A 21,641-nucleotide genomic window follows, 5' to 3' on the forward strand; every position below is an offset into this window, starting at 1 on the left:
AAAACTTGTTCCAGTGAGAATAAAATCTCTAGTAGTTTGGTGACAAATGGCTCAGCGTTTTGCTCGGGGGACTGCTATGATTGGTAAAACTCACGGTAAACTACAATGATTGGTCAAATTTGTGGAAGTTTTGGTTCAATTGCAAGGTTGTTCAGAACAACATCACAACTTCCTGGAGGAAATGCAAAGCGAAGAACAACAACCTAAAACGCACCAAAATGTCCACATGCAACATGTTCCTTCTCTGCTACTGCACACAGTCTGGTGTGTATCTAAAAAGGTCCTTGCACCTCTAAGAGCATTACCTGTGTGGTGATATCAGTCACTGCTGAAAAATAACTGTGGCAGATGATGAGAGAAGCGGTGCAAAGAAAGCACTACACACATCTAGAATGAGCTTTAAAAACGGCACTTAGTGTCAGCGGGGCGAATGGATATGTCTTTAAAAACGCTGCTTGAGGAGTCAAGAAAGTTCAATAAAAGACTCAAAGCATTAGTCTGCCATTCTATCACAGCAGAGTAACATGGGACATAGAGAAGACGGTAAGAGGAAGGAAAATTACATAAAGATGCAAATCACAGCGCCTTCAAACAGGGAACACCCTAGGAACTGCTTAGATACTCTCATTTATAAATGACAGTTTAAACCTTTTACAACGTTTACCCAGGAAAATGGCCAACCTTTCCAGAGTTTTTTCTAGACACTAAAAACCAACTGTATTTTCATCTGGACTTCCTTCCAATGCCTGCACTACCTCCATTTTATTATTCTTTTAATCATGAAACCAATTTTAGTTTCATGTGGACCTCCTCTAATTATATGACTAGAAAAAACAAAATCATAAAGAATTTCTATTAGCCATCTCAACCTGAATTATTTAGCACAGCTTTTGTTTAGACAGGCAGCTGTGGATCAGAGGTAGAGCAGGTCGTCCACTAATCCGAAGGTTGTTGATTGCTCCCTGGCTTCTCCCGCTGCATGTCGAAGTATCCTTGTGCGATGGACTTCGATGGACGACTTAAAGCGATTTAAGTCGTCAGAAGACTAGAAATAATAGTATAATATATATAATATGAAATATCCAATAAATATGTCACTTAGTTTACTCAACGATAGAAAAGGACTAGCAGACTGTGGTGTAAAGTAGAGCTTTATAAATAACAGTGAGCAACATCTGTCCCTTGCTGTGCTGCTGAACTCCTCTAGGTCGGGATTCAAGTTTCAAATTCACTAAACCACGTCTGTGTCTGTTAATATATTATTGCCTGAATAAACAAAAGACAAATGGAGGCAAGAAAAGCAGCAAACACAATTGCAGAATAAAATAATGGGAAGAAGAAGATAAGGGAAACAAAGCAGCACGTTCCGAGCTGGGGAGGCGGGCGCTCACTATCTGCTGTGGAAGAGTTTTACTGTCGGTACTGTGTGTGTGTATATTCTGTATCTGAGATCCTGGTGAGAAGATGCTGTTTTTCTAGAGCTCAACACCTATCTTCAGCCCGTCAGCAGACAGGCCTCAGCCAATTATTCAGAGGGAAATGGATGTCATTCAAAAGTCAGAGCCACTGCCGTGGCCTGCTGAGCCTCACCCACATGTCAGCGCCATTAATTAAATGCATCTCTGAGGCTGCATGAATCAAAACCTGCTGCATGCTTTAATGTGCCGGCCCTGTGTGGGCATGCTACAGTGTGTTTATGTTTACTGCCTGTGCATGCTCACAGCGGGCCGTATAAGGCCATAATAACTGTATTGTAACCTTCTGTTGAGCACTGAGACTTGGCTTCAGCGTTAAAGGAATATATAACATTTGTTCCAATGCTATGTAAAGCAGGCTGTAAGCAGGACTATTGCGAGAATTAAACATTTTCTATCCCACTTCCACAGACTATGTTGAAGAGACCAGAAAAAAATATTAATGTTAAAGCTCCACTGTGTAGGATTTAGTGGCAACTAGTGGTGAAGTTGTAGAATGCAACTGACTGAACACTTGGCAGTTTAAGGTCGGGTTAAAATCGTAGTCTTGAGAAGAAGAAAGATGATTAGGAATTAGTCAGTGTCATTCTTAGAAACAACTTCTTGATTGAGGTTTACTGTGTCAAAGTCACATTTAGTTGACCCGTCCATCCACCCTGACCTCCTCCAAACCTTGTTTTTGTGGCAATGTAAATTACTTTGCTCCTGATGTCATGGCTGCTCACCTAGAGCCATCTTCTTGAGGTTTCTGCCTTAAAGGAAGGTTTTCCTTGACACCGTCGCCAAGTGCTTGCTCTTGGTGGGAACTGTTGGGACTCTCTAAATAATTTTATAAGGAGTACGGAGAGACCTCCTCTATTTGAAAAGTGTTCTGAGATAATTTTGTTATGAATTGGCACTATACAAATAAAACTGAAATTAATTGAATAATTCAGACTACCACAACATAAACCAAGGTTGTTCTCAGGCGTTTGAACAAACAAATGATGCTGTTATTTTTTTGATAGCTGATATTATTTAGAAAATCCTTGTGTTAACCGGTCCAGCTCTAATCCATATGAAAAAACAGGATGGTCACTTTTTGTATGATATGAGAAAGTTAGATTACCACAAAAACAAGACAGAAAAAACTACGATATCAATTGTACAAAAATATAATTAAAGGAAAGAGTTCTAATATAGCAAGTTTCCTATGCAAAAACAAATACCATGTCAGTGACATTTAGCAACAGTTAGAATGTTCAGACTTACCTGTTTTCTCACAGATTTTGATGAATCATCTATAATCACCTGTTTTCAATATTTTAGCACATTGCCTTTACATACTGTAAAGTCTGACAGTCTGATACTATTATCATTCCATCCATTTTGATGGTATTTTAAAAACTATTGCACATGAGGTCATCATCCTGCAGTCTGCATGTGTAGTAACTGCAGTCAGATGAGATCCTCCACCTACACTCACATCATTTCAGCCTCTCTTCATCTCCCATCAGTCTGGATGTTGTAATTATGAACTCAGCTCAAATTAGAAGGTAAAGGGAGATGAAAACGGCACGACACAAACTGAGGGCTTGATGATTACGCGAGGAGACAAGCTGTTGAGTAGAATGAGATGAAGCCCTTATGCAGGTTAAAACAGGGCCACTGAGGGCCAGGGTATTTCTGCACTTCTGTCTGTTGTGATGAGAAGCAGACACTAAATCCTTTATATGTCTCTGCATGATTGGCACACTGTATGCTCAACCACTGGGAAGTAACTCTGGGATTGGCAATATGGGTCAGCCAGTCAGTGCATCACTTTGGTCTATTGGAAGGATTGTCATTACATTTGGTACAGACATCATCACGTTAGCATTGTCAACATTTTAGCATTTAGCTTAAAGCACTGCTGTGTTGAACTCACAGAGCAGCTGTAGAAAACTCAACCATTCTTATATTCAGGAGATTATACACTAATAAAAACATACCTATGAATATTAAATATATATAATATTATATTTCCATGAAATAAAATGCAATCAATTTAAAGATTTATCATAACATGAATCTTTTTCAATTAAAATTTCATTTCAAACTGCAAATGTTAAGGTATACTCTGTGTATTTTTATTTTATGTATGTTTGCTAGTAGGACTGTCATCTCCATAGAAGAGATAAAAGCAGATCATCTAGCTAAGATCACATTTAAACAAACTCTTTTAAATATATTGTTTTCATTCAGACATCAGCATTCTCTTTTACTCTCTGATAAAACCCATAGCAAACGCATCCAATTCAACAAGGAAGGTGCGGCTGGCTGAAAAAAGTGATGGGTCGCCGTGGGAACGCGGTCTCTCTTTCTGCGCCTGTCGTCATCCGGAGCAGGAAGCTTTGTTGTCTAACCTCCTGACATTCAGAGAAACACCCGTGCTGATCCCCCTTCGCCTCGCCTTCAGCTCAGCCGCTGGCTCAATCCGGCTGAATATCATCTGTCAGACAGCCATCATGAATTACCATGGCAACACAAACCAGGGGTTGAGTCGGGTGTTTCTACATTGTTAGGAAGCAGATGATGATGATGTTCCCATTCAGTCCCTCCAGTGTTAATCAGCGCTTGCAAATTAGCCATCTCGGGTTTGAAGTAAGTAGAAGATGTCATGAGCGAAGATAACTGCTGCCTTTCACTTAACACCCAGCCTGGATGCTCTACTTGCACAATAATGCTCCCTTTATAGGACATAATTCTTATATTGTCCAGAGATCCTGAGCAGTAAAAAGGCCTTTCTTGTGAGGGAGGCAGCTGTGGCCACAGAGCTCCCTTCATCTGCTCTCCCTCCTCACTGGCAGCCAGTCTTTGGGCAGGCAGAATAAGGATCTGATTGATGCACGCTTTTCCTACAGGCCCACAGCACTCTTTGACTTGATAAGCCGTTGATTAAACGGGGGCTGGAGAGGCGCCGCAGGAGAGAGGGCTGCCTTCTAAAGAATGGAAGTGTCCGCTGATGTGAAATCAAACATGGTTTTCATCCCGAACGCTTCAGGAAGTTTCAGCAGTGTTTGAAATCTGACTATCCTGTTGTATGAACTGTGTGCTACTGTACTGTGTTTAGTTATCAGGGTGTTAGCAGAGCAAGTTTTAGAGCTGTGGTTTCCCACCTGGGGAAAGGACAAATAGCAAGATAGGAATGCTACAAAACTCGAGTTTCTGCTCCACCAAATCTTGGTCTCATTTCAACTGACTGTTAGTTATACCCAGAAATACTTTCCTTTTAATTGGACTGTTAAAGAAATGTAAAATGTTACTAAATGAACAAAATTCAACACTGTTGGTTTGAGTTTTTTGGCTGAATTGACCTTTAAAGCCACATTAAAATGTCCATAACACTAGAGCTATCTTATATATGTTGTAGAGTAACATTATCCCAAATGTTTCCAACAATGTTCAAACCCATAGAAAATGTCAATGGCGTCATATCCCCTTTGTGCATGTGTCAGCGTTGTGGTTGTTAGATTTTGGTGCTTTTTAACTCTAGATTTGAACTGGTTGAAGGATTCCAGTAGTCAGAGAAACAAGCCTGCTTGGCTTCTGGGATGTCCTTTAGAGTAGGGTTAGGGTTTAGGGTTATGGTTAGGGTTTACCGGTTTGAATCAGCGGTCCGTTTGTTTTGGAGAGGAGGAGACCTCTGTGGATAATTGGGCTCCTGGTATAAACCTCCTGAACCATGAACACTAAAGGAATCCTAGGCGGGAGAAGCTGCAATGATGGCCATGGTGGTAAAGTAAAAAAAGGTTAACTCCCATGATCCCTTGCTACTTCACAACATCATCAAACCTTGTCTTTTGTTATTGTTTTGATGTGAGACAACCCCTAGTGGCAGAAGTTTCTTTTTAAGCTGCGTTGTAACCACTATATGTTAAATTTTTCAGATAGAAAATAATTATAGAAGCCTGTTTTTATGTAACCTGTAAGCTACTAAATCTAACATTGCACGGTGCTAATTGATCCTTATTAACCTCTTGTTGACACCCACTCAGATTCACCAAAACATATCACGGTAAAGGTGAGGTAAAAGCACCCCTTGGCCAATAGAAAGCCTCAACTATGCTCCAATCTTGGGTCAGATATGTGACTTCTGCTCCAGCCCACTCATCTCCATAAAGCCTATGACTGCCAATCACAAGTCCAGGACACCTTTGTTTCCATGGAGATGTCACACTGCAAGGCAGTGTCGGTTAAGCTGAGTGAAGTCACTAAAGCTAAAGGGTTAACGTGTGCATGTGAGTATGCCATGTGTCACCACCCACAGCTCCCATGACATTTCTATGGAGTCATTATAATGGAATATTACACATAAACCACATCACCCAGATATATTCACCTGCCAACACATTCAGAAAGTACTCAAATCCTTACACTGCTTTTTCTTTTTGTCTCAATTTAAAGGTTATGTGAATTATACTTGCCACTAGATGTTTCACTAGAGCACCAGGATATTAGGCCAAAACAAATGGGTGCTACAGCAAACAAGACTCCATTGACAAAACCAGTAATTTTACCAAGCAGATAATCATAAAATACACCAAAAATTGAACAGGAAAAACATAAAACCCAAAAATCTTTTTGTCACCGCCAACAATTGCCAATGCTAGTTTGGTTGAAATAAACCCTTAATTCATAGTTAACTGCAAAAATATTGCTGAAACGGACTGCTATGGCTTCAACGTAATCCTTGTGCCCATCATTCTCTCAGGATGTCTTCACTCCACTATATATATATATATATATATATATATATATATATATATATATATATATATATATATATTTGCTTCTTTATCAATGTTCAAAATATATAACAATTAAAGTTTTAAAGTAAATATAGCAATACCATCCATCACAAGACTTTTTTCCCATAAGCTTACACTGGGAAAGTAGAAATTTCTCAAAAGAATTTTGAGTGGCACAACCCCTGCAAAATGACCATCCATTCGGTCCTATAACATTTGGAAAGTCTAAGAGCTGCTTAATTAAATATGTAATCCTTACTCAAGTTTGAGGAGGGTTAAACCGGCAGTTAGCGGCAGGCCAGCGGAAGTCTCTAGTGCGCTTGCTTTTGGGACCACATGGTGCAGAACATATGCTAAGATCCAGGTAATTTGTCCAACTATTTTGACCTCCTGCGCCACTGAGCAGCTTCCATAGGACTGAACGGAGCCCACCTGCCTGAACCTGCAGTCAGTAACTAAAATGAGATTTTCTTATGCAAGTGCATGTGTACAGCTTGTTTGTAATAAGTCAGTGTGGACCTAAAACAGACCAGAACTAAAGAGCCAGTGTTCGTCCATTCTGTTCTACTGTGGAAACATGGTGGTTCAACATGGCAGACTCCGAGGAAGAGGACCCGCTCCCTCTGTAGATAAAAACAGCTCATTTTCAAATGATTATTATTTTGAAAACATACCTATGAATATTATATTCAGTTTCTCACAATAGATCCTCCTGAATGTAACACAGTGGACATTTAATTCAATAGAAAAAGAGCATCAAAAAATAAGCATAATCTTCTGTATATGTGTGTGTATTATATCCATGCACATTGTGTGTCAAGAAACAGTATCAAAGAAGAAGTGCACTGAGTGCATCATTTATATTCATGTTGGATAAATCATATTCTTTGTACATGTGTGATGTGTGTACATTAAGTAGGTATTATGTGTCTTGTGTGTGTTGGTGTGCACATGCATCAGCTATAAATGGTGGCTGTCCCGAGGCTGCACATGCTCTGTGTGTGTGTCTGTATTGCCGTGGCTGGTCTGTGGGAGAAAGCATGAGGTCATCAAACATTGATGTCGGCTGTGTGGAAACAAACTACATCATGCTCCTTCCCCCTCATCTCTCTCTGACTCTCTCCATCTACTCTGCCTGTGGTTATGGGAGTCAGACTGACTACATGATGAGTAAGTCTCCCAGCCAGAGCTGCTCTCTGGCTCTGGCCTTTTCAAACAAAATGGGAATCAAATATGCATGCTTGTTAATATTCCCTTTCCTTTGGAAGACTTTCTCCCATTGCTAAGTGAGTATAATAAACTATTTGTTTTGAAATAACAAAAGTGAGAGGTGACAGAAGACCACATAATGCAAATGAATGATGGTTTGGTTGCTGTGAGGGAAAATGTTAACATTCTTTGACTATTGATCTTTAAAAAAATGATCAATCAATGATTAAAGTAGCACAAATGTCATATTAGAAATCCCAGATTTAGAGAATATTACTACAAATACATTATCTGATCTTTTTGATGACCTCCTTTTTCAGAATAGAATGAGCTTAGTGTATTCTTGTCAGTTTAGATGCCAGATATCACCACTGTTTTCAGTACATTCACATATTAATCCATTCCATGTAAGTTGGCTGAATGAAATGTAGAAACTGGAGTTGTCTGACATCAAGTGGTGAATCATGTGAGCTTCCAATATGGCAGCCATTCAAAGCAACAGCTCTTCAGCAAAGAAACTGCTTTTGAAAGGAGATTCTACCCTCCACCCACCCCCAGTATTACAGAACACATAAATTACACTTTCATATTTTTATTCTCACACAAGCAGAAGGCTGTAACAATGTTTGGGCACCAAAACCTCTTCCATAGGTCAGGCTTGGGGTTGCTGCTTCTGTGGTTCGGACTCAGTTTGGGCTGGCACAGACTTTTTTGGGGCTCGGTTTGAGTTTTGGGCCCAATCAAAGCTCTACTGAAGAGACTAAAGCAGGGACCTCAAACTGCCGGCCCGAGGGCCATTTCCAGCCCTCCATTTCCCTCCATCCATAATGTTATTATTTTTTGGCTTTATTTTGTTGCATGCTTGATAAGAAGAGAGCAGGTTTGCAACCAAATAATAAATTGTTTAGCATAATGGAAATATTTTCAGAATGTTGAGCAAGTATTGAAGTGGCCCTTTTTTCTCCATTTTCCACTTGCCAATAAGTGATTAAAGCTCCTACCTTGTCTCTAAAAGGTATTTTCTTTCCCAAAATGATCTCACTCAAGAGGATTATATTTTAAAGATGAGACCTCACCCAGTCTTTTGTACCAGACGGAATACCGCTGCTAGTATTGTGATGACAAAACCAGCAGTGCAAGCCAATCGAGTTTGAGACTAAAGAGTGAATAGCTTAGTACACTGTGGAGTAAGAACCTGGAAAACAGTCCCCCCTTTTTCTATTTATTGAATCAAGAATTGATTCTGAATCGAATCATGAAACCAAGAACTGAAATCGAATCAAATCATGAGATTCTCAAAGACTGCCAGCCCGGGCAGTTACCTCTTTATTTATTCCTTATTCTCTTTAAAAGTGCAGACAGTTAACTAATACTGTTAATAAGTAAGTAACACAAATAAACAAGCAAAAATAAAAGTGCCCTTTCAGGTGAAAAAAACATGGTATACTTTGTTGGGAACTCATATCACTGCCTCCACTTCAGTTTCTATGAGGAGTTAGCACGTCCTCCAACAACTGCTTATTCCAGAAGAGGAAAACCTCCAGTGACAACAAAAATAAGGTCATTAACTTGCAGGCATACATTATACCAACTGATTTTAGCCTGATTTTAAAAGACACTATTAATATATCCATCTCCTGATGGTGAAATCTGTGCAGGAAGCGATCTTATAATTGATTTGAATAATATATATATTTAGGCAAATCATTTGGTAACATGTATGCACATCAGCGCGGCTGAACTGTTAAAACTGCTTTACTTGTATCCTACTCTGTATGTCAGCTCATTAAGTCAAAAAGTGTGTGACAGCAATCCCACAGTAATAAGCCCCAAATAATTACTTCATAAGACGCCTCTTCATACCTGCCAACTTTTCAAAAAACCTTGGAGTGAGACTTTGTCGGGGGTGACCAAAATGATGCCGCGCATGCAGCCACACAAGTTGGTGGCTCAGATATCAGAGAATTGGAATTCATTTGATGTTGTACCCATGTTGTACCCTGCATTCTGGTGGTTTGTGGGGAGGCCCAAAGCCGCTGATAGGGGCAGCCTACTGGAGATGGACAATACCGGTTACATTCTGAGAAGCAGACATAGCTGAAGGTCCACCCCCAGGAAATTTTGGATTAAGTAGATGTGACTTCCTGCATTCTAGTGGATTTTTAGGTGGTCTGCCAAAGATGTGCAATACCTGAACTTATTCTGATTCATGTTCGGCATCATGACTTGTAGGGCCTTCTAGACCTGAGCTGAACATTCAACCAGAAAACTAGTGTTGTGCCTAAATGACTGCCTGTATCACAATTTATTGTGATACGTGTAGGTTGATTGATATTTTGATTAGAATGGTATTAAACTAATTCTTAACTGAAACCTAACCTATGTTGTGAATAATTGTATTCTTAAGAGCACTTCATGATTTATGTTCAGGCAAAAACGGGTCTCCTGCTGCTTGTTATGACAGCTTTCACCACACTAAATCATGTTCACACGCACAAACACAAACAAATAATTTATTTCAAGATTTAAAGTTTAAGAGAGTGAGTACTCAATTGGACGACATTTCATTGTTACATACCTAGTCTCAGCTCAGATTCTCATCAGACTTCTCGAGGTAGTTTCTCCCGTTGTCTTTCTCTGTATCTCTTCTTCTGTCGCTAACTTCAGGGTGCCACAGACTGTATATATAGAACGGGGTGCAGCATATATGGGTGCAGCGCATAGGGTTCAGTGGCGCTGATCAGCGCCATCTACCATCGGGGAGTTTAAAAAGGAACGAATGAGTCTCGGCCAAAGAACGGATTTTTTTTGCGAGAGAAATTGGATGTGTGGCGTGAGTGCGTGTGAAAACAGGCAAAACCGTGTGTCACATGGCGAAAGCGCGAGAGTTGGCAGCTCTGCTCTTTTACACATGTCTAATAATACTAATAATATGATCAGTTATTTCTTCATAAAGAACCTAAATATCAGAAGCATTAAAGTGCTGTATAAACTTCTGTATGTCACCATTTTTTTATTTCCCCATGTGAGTTGAGATCAGTGGTGCCAGAATATCTTTCAGTTTTGGAAGATGTAATATGCTAGCAAAATTTTCATATCAGCTTCCTTTCAATCTCCACCTAGCCTATAGTTTTTGTACAACTAAAATATAGTGAGAAACAGCGTCAATATAGCTAGGAGAGCCATCTATGCTCTTGATGCCCTCGAGCTCTAGTTTGTGGTTGTACAGTTTCATGAGGCAGACAAGGAACCCCTTTGACAATATTCATGCCAGTTTTTCTATCATCAAAAATTTAGCCTAACTTTGGAGCATTATTTAGCCCCCTTCCCGACAAGGTTGGTACCCGTGGGTGTCTTAGGTCTTCTTCTAGCATTAAAACTGAGACCGCTACAGCCTCTGAAAGACAGTAATGCCAGCCACGGAGTTGACAAGGTTACCATCAAGTGTTGACAAGAAAGTATCTTTGTCCCCCCTATTCTGGCGCCAACGATCCTGATGATGCAGGATGACAGTCTCCAAAACTGTCCAATCAACGGGTTACCTGTCAGTCTGTATAAATGTTATTAATGTTAAATGCACCAAATTGTTTCATTGTCATTGTTTCCCTTGGTCCGGAACAAATGAACCCAACTACAGACACGAGTAATTAAGAAATGGAATCTACAGCAGCTGATCAGGATGTGAAGTACATCAATTACTGAAGAACATAGTGGCTGCAGCTTCAGATCCTGCTGAGCTATGTTGACGAAATGGGGCATTAGCGTGTTAGAAAGAAAGACTGCCCCGAATTGCCTGTATATGCATTAAGTGAAAGTGAATTTTAATCCAGGTGACACACAAGAAGTAAAAAATTAAATAAAATTCCATCTCATGATAGTTAAGTGCACTTAACTTAACTCTGCCCAAAGAAATCCTTGAAATACTTTTCAAACGTTTTCAGTCATGTTTGCGTGGATGGCATGGTTGAACCCTTGAGGTGTGAATGTCTGTGCTGCTGCAGTCACTCAGTCTCCTCGGCTGGGCTGCAGTCTGCAGGGGCACTAATGAGCAAGGAGTGCTGCCACATATATCTGAATAATTTAACTGTTTCCAGGAAGATGAGTGTCTGCTGCTGTGGCCACAACAAACCATCTCACATAATACCTCTGCCTTTCAATCTGGCTGCACATCCAACTGCTTAAAAGTATGTCTAAACAAACATGCCCTAAAGTGCACCGAAAGAGAAATGGATCACTGTTATCATTTCACCTGTGAAGTGCCATAGAGAAACTGCACAGTATGAGATGGACGACACAATCCACACTCTTTGTTCTGTCTTTAAAATATGTTATCAGGTTCAGCAGAGGTTAATATGAGGCTTTAGCAGTCTGAGTTTGATGAATAAAGCTGTTATTGTTGACCTACCTACATCGCTTCACCACAGCACAGCAAGGGAACTGTGTGTGTGAGCACGAAGAGCAAATTTCACATGTACAGGACCGCAACCTTGGAAATTAATAACTCCACTGCCTTTCAGTCCTGTTTTTCAGTTGTCTGTCTCTCAAATGACTCATGGAACAGATTCTCTTCAGTTCTAATCAATATGGCTGACCACACTATTTGAGTAATGGCTTGACCCAAAGTTTCCTTTTAAGTGCTTGTCCAATCATCAAACAGCACCCGTCTGTCTTTACAATCAGGGGTGTCCACAGAGTGTTTTATTTTGAAAAGTGACCGGATTCTTTATGCCATTTCTGTGACTTCCTGCCAGATCGATCTGCTCTGTGCTACTTGATGCTTGACTGGTCATGGTTTCTGTCAAAAATACACCAGCCGTGTATTCTCCAGAGCATAGTGGAGCGCTGCTTCTGGGACACTTCTGGGACACTTCTGAAACGTGCCACCACCTCCAAGCAGTCTAGGATAGCTGTGATCAGTCAGAACGTAATACTTCCTCCCACTGTATAAAAATAAAGCCAAAATATCCCAGATACAGCTGCTGCCATCTCTTGCCACTCGGAGCCAAAGTCTGCACAGTAGTGATCAGGGTTGGAGCCACAGTAACAAGGCATATGCCGAGCTGACTTAATGGCGAATGGCTCAGTTGCCAATCATGTCGTGAAAACCCCCTTTTTATAGCTGCATATAACTAATTTAAACCAAACCTACGAGAAAAATGCATGTCATCCCTTTCACCTATAACACTGTCAGACTCACCATGCACAGTTTAAATAAAAGGATTCAAATTGATGCAGCAGAACGAGCATTGTTCTCCCTTTTATTTCACACATTGCAATTCAACTGCTGACCATTCAGTCGGAGATTCAGGTTTTGTAATGCTAGTATCAGCTAATGTAACCTCAAGCCTCTAGAGATAAGAAGCAAGCTGCAGAGGTCTGGTCACAGACACCACTAGATTGTTTTAATTTTCATATATATAGAAACAGAGCCACGATGACCTATGATATGTATAGTAGTATATGTAGTATGATCTACATCACAATACAGATAATTAGTTGAAAAAAAGTCCTTCTCATTTCATTGTCACTATAATTAAACCTTGAGGGCAAATGATCTGCTTCCAGCTAACTTCCCCTAATAATCATCCACCAGCCCTCCACCACTTCCATGTGTCTATTAGCTGAGCAGCTTTGCCAGCGGGCTCATTGGCAGGGAACCTATGAGGCACCTTTAGCCTCCCGTAGTGTCTAATTTAGCCCTCCCCATGAAACGGGGTCCCTGGGGAGTGAGGTAATCCAATCCAGGGCCTCTCCCTGCTCTTTCTGCTTGGATGGGACTGTGAATGTCTTGATCGAGACCTAAAAAGCCTTTTTATTTCACAGAGCGACAACAGATGGCAGAGGCCTTAGCTCCCCAACCACCAACCTCCCCCACTCCTCTGTATGTAATCCTCTCCTCTCTGACATCCTCGTCTCTACAGCCATACTGAATCTCTTTGCTTCTCATCCTCTGTCCCAAACCACTTTTTAGCCTGATGTCTCTCTGCTGCTGTTTCAGTGTTTCCTGTCTCTCTCCAGGAGGTTTTCCTTGTGACAAACAACATGAGTCAGTTAGCTGCTCCTGCAGCAGGAGGTCACATATATTGTGCCCAGTCACGGAATCAGACACCAAGCTAACATATGCCAACAGTTCGGATTATCAACATGACTTGTATAGTGAGTGAATACCAACAATTAGATGCTGGTACGGCAGTGATCTATTTAGAGGAGAGGGTGACCCCATAACCCCCAGCTGCACATACTTAGGCTACAGTAAGCCTATATTGAATGTTTATTAAAAGGGAAAAGCAATTCAAATATTGCTCCACAGACAAAAAATTTCATTTTATCTCACATATCATCACACCACAATGTAACAGCTTAACTTCATTCAAAGTAGACGGAAACAAAATAAAACTCACCAAAACCATCTTTCCAAAAATCACCAATACGTGTTTGGTCGAAATAAATCCTTAATTCCCTGACATAGATGAGAAAAACAACAGTTTCAGTCTGTCTACTCAGCTGGAAAAGGAGGGACTCTCATGCACTAACAAGCACGAATGGCCAGACTGGCTTTGTAAACAAACCACAGGGAGGCTGCAATAGCAACATAGGCAGAGGGAGTGAGCCACCATGACTCCACTGTGTCTTTATATTGTTGTTTGCTGATATATTTATATTCTAAATCTTGCATAGGTAACCTTTTAAGCACCAAATCCAATTGTTCCTACTGAAGACATAAATTAAGTTTAATTTTCAAAAAGGCTCAGTAAACAGCTGCCTACTATAGTTTTTATCAAACGGTACTAAAACAGGAAGAAGTAGTGAATTTTTTGGGCCTATTTTCAGCACTGGATTAATCCACATTTGGTGCTCTAGTGAGTATTTGGGGCAGCAGGATGGTATATGTGGGACTGAGTCAAAATAAACTATCGTGTGTGTTCGTGGTAATGAAGGAATATGTCAGACAGTGCAACAGTGTGGCTCAATTATGTGTTTTTAATGAAGCTCTATGGTACAGAGGAAGAAAATCTATCAGGCTTTGATACACACACAATTACTTGTTGCTAGAATACATTCATTGTTGGTTTGGTCTTTGTTGACAACAAGAAATCCCACACACCCACTCCATCACTAACACAAACCAAGCTTAAAAAGGAGGGTTTGGTGTTTTGTGTTGACCTGGTACCACTGCTTCTCTCCCTTGCCCTCCTGCTCCCATAAATCTACATACGGAAGCAGCTCGTGGTTATGGAAGATGCCTCACAGATGAGGAGATGAATGGATACTGCTGATCTGGCCAAACATTAACAGCTGAAGCGTCATTAGTGCCCATGCCAGAGAATTGGATGAGCATGGAGAGATTAGAGTTTTAGAATTGTAAATATGAAGATAATGTGAGAGTGAATCAGAGATATGATAAGTGCTTTTGGATTATGATTCACTCCTGACAACAATTATCATGTTTATTTATATAAAAACAGTATTATATTATTCAAATGGAAGGAAATGACTCATTGCGGTTTCAAATTGTGGCTAATAATTGCATGAATGTTTCCTGTCATTTCACAATGCTCATGTGTCATAAGAGTACACGGGAGAATGTGCAGTCATTATGAAACAGCAGCAGGAGGCCAGTTAGGGGACGTAGATACAGAAATCATGGAATGTGTAGGCCTGTAATTTGACTTCGGAGATTATAATGGAATGAAAGTGAAGCAGCACATGGAGGGGAGGCTTTGTGGTGCTTTGCTCTGACCTTTGTCAAAATCCCTAAAAAATGAGAATTGTGTTCTTGCCGCAATGCATGTGAACAGCAGAGGGGGCACAGAGCTTAACATTATTTGTCAGTGAAAGCTACTGTACATTTAAAGAAGTGAGGTTATAATAAACTCTTGGATAGTGTGGATACAATAAACAGGCTTGTGAATTTACATTATGACCTGGCGACTAGCAGGGATGTAGTCAAGATCTTAGGAATACTTCTTATTTTTCATCAATTTCAAGTAGCAGTAGAAGTAGCAAAAGAGGTAGGAGTAGCAAAAGCAGCAGTAGTAGTAGTACCAGTTGCAGTATGAGTAGTAGCAGTAGTAGCCTAGTAGTAGCAGCAGTAGAAATAGTAGTGGCAGTAGCAGTAGTGGTGGCAGTAGTAGTTATAGAAGTTTAGCAGTGGTGGTGGCAGCAGTCGTAGTAGTAGTCTAGTAGAATCAGCAGTAGTGCTAGCAGTAGCAGTATTAACAGTAACAGTAGCATTAGTGGTGGCAGTAGTAGCTATAGAAGTTTAGCAGTAGTAGTAGCAACAGTAGTGGTAGCACTGGCCGTATTAACAGTACCAGTAGTGGTAGTAGCAGTAGGGGCAGTAAAGTAGTAGCATAAGAATCTGTAGAAATGGTTGTGGAAGCAGTTGAGACAGCAGTAGTAGTAAAGGTAGTGGAGACAATAGCAGTAGCTGTAGCAGTGGAAGTGGCAGTATCAAGAGGCAATAGTAGTAGCACTAGTTGTGGTAGCAGCAGTTGTAGTAGCAGAAGAAGTAGATGTAGCAGTAGTGGGAACAACAGTTTCAACAGTAGCAATAGAAGTAGAAGCAGTAGGAGTAGAAATAGCCATAGTAGCAGGATAAGTGGCAGTAGCAGCAGTAGTACTGGTATAGTGGCAGTACTGGTAGTAATGGTTATTGGTGTTGCTGCTGGCTGCTGGATGTCACTGTATCTGGGTGCAGCAGCTGAATGTGAGCTGTAAGTGGATCACACTGTAGAACACAGAGATAAACAGTGGTTATCTCCACAGCTGTGTCCATATTGACCCATCAGTGTGAAGTTATTGTCAGATGCATCATGGTGGCAAACCACGCTGTACTTTTCCATGCTGATGGAACTGAGAGCTGGGATAGATCAGACCCTCTATGGAGGCATTCATCTGATCACTGAGCACACTGACTGTGGGCTGCCCATTACTGCAGATGGTAGGCCATCAAGGCCATTGAGGCATCCTCAAAGGAAGGCACAGCTGCAGCACACACACACACACACACACACACACACACACACACACACACACACACACACACGCGTATTCAGAGAGCACACACACCCTCTCCTCTTCCAGCTTGGACTCAGACCAGTAACCTCCATCAGAAACCTCTGTCTCCCTGTCTTTTTAACTTTAACAAACTACATGCCTGTGCAATGTTATACGCTACAGCGGCATAAGTGGAAACCTGTATTTGACTTTGTCAGCTGCAGATTTTATTATTAATTTTGTCTGCCTCAATATATATATAAAGACAATAATTCTATAAGGAGTTCGGTCTAGACCTGCTCTATTTGAAAAGTGTCCTGAGATAACTTCTGTTAGGAATTGCCGCTATACAAATAAAACTGAATTGAATTGAATTGAATAACTTTTGTTGTGAATTGGTCCCATACAAATAAAACTGAATTGAATCGGTTGGGCTATACAAAAAACTCATATCAAAAAACATCAAGTGAATCTGCAACCTGTAAATGTTGGGTATTTTACCTCATAAATGACTTGACTAAATATGCCCCTCCTAAATGGGACCTCCCCTTGAGGTGTGTGACACTGTTCTTAAAGGGTAACATCAGTATTTTAGATTAAAGTGATTAAGGGGGACAACAACTTTTAAAGTTGCAGCCACCAGCCGCGAAACTCGCTGCACATAGGTAATTGCAGTCTGTCCAATAACAGTGCTTTGTTTTGCCCCTGACAAGCTCAGATCAGGGATCCTTTACAGGACTTCAGTTCCTCTAACGGCCACTTGAGGCTGGCTGCAAAAGTGAGACAATCTCCATAAGACCCCATACTAAAATGTCCTACTTTAGATAGCAGAAATAAACAAATTTAAAGCCTGGTCCAAAAAACTGTTTTGGTCTCTATAGCTAATTTCCCCATTTATGACAATTGTACAAGGGTGAATTTTTATAGAACTCACTTGTTTAAATTATTTTAAGGCTTAAACTCATGCATAATTAAGGGTGTGTCAACTTTGAGTGACAGGTGAGTGCCGTCACTGATTTCAGTAACCAGGCTTCATTCAGCTCGTCTCAGCTCGGGAGCTGGCAGAGTCAGGACTGCCAAGGATGCAACGGCCAGAGCCAACCACACTGGCTCTTTAGATACCTTTGGGTGGTGGCACGGAAACTACATCCAGGTTGAAATATACCAGTTACACTTTAAATGTTACTCAAAGGTAAATTAATCTGTGGATCATGTATTATTCCATCATATAGAACACTGTACACATGTACAGAGGGAGAGAATGGGGTCTTGCTCCAGTGCCACCAGCTCAGTTTTGCCCGAGGTCACCCAGGCAGGTGAGTCCAGCCCTGCACATTAGGCCTGTATAGATCTAGTACTAAGTGATGAATCTTTGGTAACTGAGTAAAAGAGAAGCAAGAGCATCTGTAGAATGCACCTGACTGAACTCTTGATAGAAGAGTCAAGACAATAATAAACAGCTCTATGATTACCCCCCACCCCCACCTCTTCCTGAGTCCTTACTGTCCAGCCCATGCACCCAGGAATGATTATGTCATTATTTGCAGTTACATTGTCAGGCAAGCACCACTTAAAACTTACCAAGAGCCACAATCAGACCTGAGAACAGGGACATAATTAACACGCGCCCCTCTTCTGCAAAATAGCATGACAACAAGCAGTCTGCAGCCACAGGCCGTCCATACCCACTCACACACACACACACACACACACACACACACACACACACACACACAGGGCATGCCTTTGGACAAACATTTGCTTCCATAGCAGCAATAAAATACAGCTCAGTGCCCTTGTTCGCCCTTTGGTCAAATGAACAACCACCACAGAGCGGGCTAATTGATTTTCTAACAGTGTGGAATGCACACTGCTGTCTCTGCAACAACTTTAGCCTCTTTAGCTGTCTGACTTCCATTCTTACCTTTCCGGATGAGGTCTTCGATTTCTTGATCGAAGCCCAGCCGATGGCATTTCCTCCACAGCCCCATGTTGGTTGAGTTATACTGCCTATTGCACTCGTCCGCGGCGCTCATGGCGAACAGCTGCCGCCGGTTCCGGGCCAGCAGCAGCTTCTCCTCCCAGCGGGGCAGGTTGCTCCGGCTGGCCCGCAGCGGCAGGCTGTTGTTGGGGATGTAGATGAAGCCCGGGTCCTTGCGGCGGCTGGAAAAGCTTCGGCACCGGTCCCTGTACCTCCTGGCGTCGGTCTCGTACCAGTGGTCGGAGCACATCGCCACGGCCAGCATGCCCAGGGCGCAGAGAGAAAGAGAGAGCCCGGCGTAGAGCAGCAACTTCCCGGCAGCCATGCTCGCTTCTGTCACAGCCGCATCAGCACCTCGACAGACGGACAGCTCCTCTGCGGCTTTCACCCCCCCCTCCAGCAAGTTCAGCTCACATCACCTCTGGAGAGCAGCGGCAGGAGCATTATCGGGGTGGCGGCGCAAAATAGGAGGCAAAGCTTTGAGCTCACAGGCAGAATCAGTCGTTAAATCCCGTATTCCGGCTCTTTTCTGCGTGCTCGGCGCTGCAGCAGCTCGGCGGAGACAGAGGACGCTTATCTCATCTCAGCCCCGGATCTCCAGCATCCATCCGTCTGCGCAGGGGACACGCACAAAACACATCAGCACAGCATCCAGGTGTTCAGTAAAGCACACTTAAGGCTATATTTCACACAGAATACCACCCCCACTGCATAACCCGCCCACTAAAACCAGCCACGGACAATGAAGGAGGATAGAAAACTGTAGAAAGAGCTAGAGCGATTTGCCCATTTACAAAAAACAATGCAAACCAGGACCGCCTCAAATGACACCCGCTTCATTTAGAGAGAGTAAATGTACCTAATGTAGTGCAAACAGCCCGTGCAGACCGCAGGCCATCAGCCGGAGGAGAGAGGAGGAGAGGAGGAGAGGGAGCAGAGTCAGCATCCCCAGCACGTCTGAGAGGATGACGGCAGCTGCTACAGAGCAGGCCTGTCCACCGACCAATCAACAGCGGCGTCTGGTGTTAGTTTACAGGCTCCATGATATTTGATTGAACAATCATAAACTACCACTGCTTCTGTTACTACTGCTATTCATACTACCGCTGTTATGTCTTACTGTGGCCCAAATCCTGAACACAGTCAATGGGAAGTAAGAGTATACATTTTAAAGTATGAGGCCTATAATGGACTTAACCCGGCCAAGCATGACAATGTCTAGGGGCCCACACCCTCAGGAGTTCACCATGAGGCAACCACTTTTGTCTTTCACTATATCCTGACAGTAGTAAATGAGACAGATAATCTGTGAAAAAAATGTTGAGTCTCATAGGGTCCTGAAGCATCTGTATTTGACAACATGGGAATGAGACTCAACAATCAACAACTTCACTGAGGTCGATCTGACAGCCGGGTTATAAAAGTTAGGATAACATTCAGATTAATAGCAGATGGCTTGAGGAAGGGAAATAAGGTGAATTTTCTCCCTTCAAGCATAACTTTATTTATACTGCTTAAATCTCCAGACACACTGACAGGACTGGTCAGGATTTAATGTTAATTAATGTTTTGTGTTCTTCTAAACAGCAAACAGTTCTGATACACACACACACACAATTCCTGACAGCAGTCTCTCTAAAGTGACTTTTAATGAAAACGCTCATACATCAATGCAACAAAGAATAAAGAAATCACCTGGAAAGACATTATTAACAAATAAATATTTCACTGAAGTAAAGGTGGAAAATGTTCATAGATTCAAAATTCCCTGATCAATATCTCATAATCGATACACTGACAGGGACAGGTAGAGGTGGAGTGAAATTTCCGAAATGGTGCAGGTGGTTGACTTTATTCCAAATTAATTCCTCAGTATGTAGTTTTGTTTTATATTGTGGGTACAATAAACCAGGGGCCACCAAAGCAAAGGGGGTCACACGGCCTTCTTGATTTTAAGGCTTGTAAGAAAACGGAAACATAACTTTTTAGGATCTGAAAGTGAAGAGTTGAACACAAGCTATATCACAGATCCCTCACTCTCTGATAGACAGAGGGGGTTGTCAGTTGGGGGTCCCTTAAGGAAAATGGCTGGGAACCACTGCACTAAACATTGACAATTATTGTTGTGAAGACTTTTTCTGCTCTGGTGTAACCCAACAAACAAACCTGAATTGTAATGATGTTCCTCTAATTCATTTTGACCTGTCCCTGCCAGAGTCTGCGCTCTGAGTCTGTGTTCATGGCCACTTTATTTCCTGTGTGTCACTCTGCTGTGTCCAGGTAAAGCTTTGAAAATGCTAAGAAGAATCTACTGCTGCAGTTTTCTATTTCTTCACATCTGGCGCCCTCTCCTGGTTGTAAATTGTAAAGACACAAAATGACTGCTGCCAAGTGGACTGAACAGACAACTGTCTCTGAAACATATGCACATTTAAATTCTACACAATCACCATAAACAATACAAAGAAGAATAGTAGACATTGTATTTTTATAATATGTATCACACAGTGAACCCCAATCTACCATATAAGTTACAGGTATATTTGCAGATGCACTTGGATATCACTGAAGAGTCTGAGGTTGAAAAAGCTTTGATGAACAACTGAATTCTGAACAACTGAATAATTTAGTTGTTGCCTAATTTTTAACCCAGGGCTAATAGAAATGCAGCGCCTCATATAGCCTTGGGCTTAGGTGAACCCTGGCCTGGGTTAAAAGTGTGTGTGAAAAGGGGCTGTTGAGGGGCTATGAATGTTAATTGAGACCTATTTTACATCCACACTGGCTAAATAAAAAAGTATGGAGGATTGATTCCACATCGGTTTGTTTATGTTACAGTATGACCAGTAGAAGGAAAGTAGTTATACGTACGTCACTCGGGTGCAAGGCTGTCAGAAAGAATTTACTCACTGCCACAAATAATGGCAACATTTAATAGTGACAGCGTTTTTGATCCTAGATGAATCTTTGTCACCTGACGGAGGATGGAAACTTACCAGCAGAATCTGACTCTGAAGCCATCATTCAAAGAAAAGTGATTTGTTCTTAAACAAAATGTCTCCGTTTTTCCAAATAATGTACCTATGTAGCATGACCAGACTATGAGATATGGAATCCAGATCATTTTACTGGGAGTCTGTCTCAGAGCCACCATGCTAGCATGTCGGGAAGTGGGCTAAATAACGCTCCAAAGTAAGGCTAAATTTC

The 21,641-nt window shown here is 41.6% G+C and overlaps 1 protein-coding gene across 2 annotated transcripts in view; it reads right to left on the minus strand.

Annotated features, from left to right (window-relative positions):
* Nucleotides 1–19,403, minus strand: part of tmem178bb (transmembrane protein 178Bb) — a 122,340-nt gene extending 102,937 nt beyond the window's left edge. The window contains exons 1-2 of one of the 2 annotated variants that reach the window (XM_051392059.1): nt 19,294–19,403; nt 18,378–19,046 (exon numbers count right to left, since the gene is read on the minus strand). In XM_051392059.1, the coding sequence (XP_051248019.1) occupies nt 18,378–18,759 (382 nt within the window). In that variant the 5' untranslated portion in view covers nt 18,760–19,046; nt 19,294–19,403. The other variant, XM_051392060.1, reaches the window with a different exon arrangement.
* Nucleotides 19,404–21,641: the final 2,238 nt, after the last annotated feature.

The sequence above is a fragment of the Dicentrarchus labrax genome, unplaced genomic scaffold (assembly GCF_905237075.1).
Source record: "Dicentrarchus labrax unplaced genomic scaffold, dlabrax2021, whole genome shotgun sequence".
Lineage (NCBI taxonomy): Eukaryota > Metazoa > Chordata > Actinopteri > Moronidae > Dicentrarchus > Dicentrarchus labrax.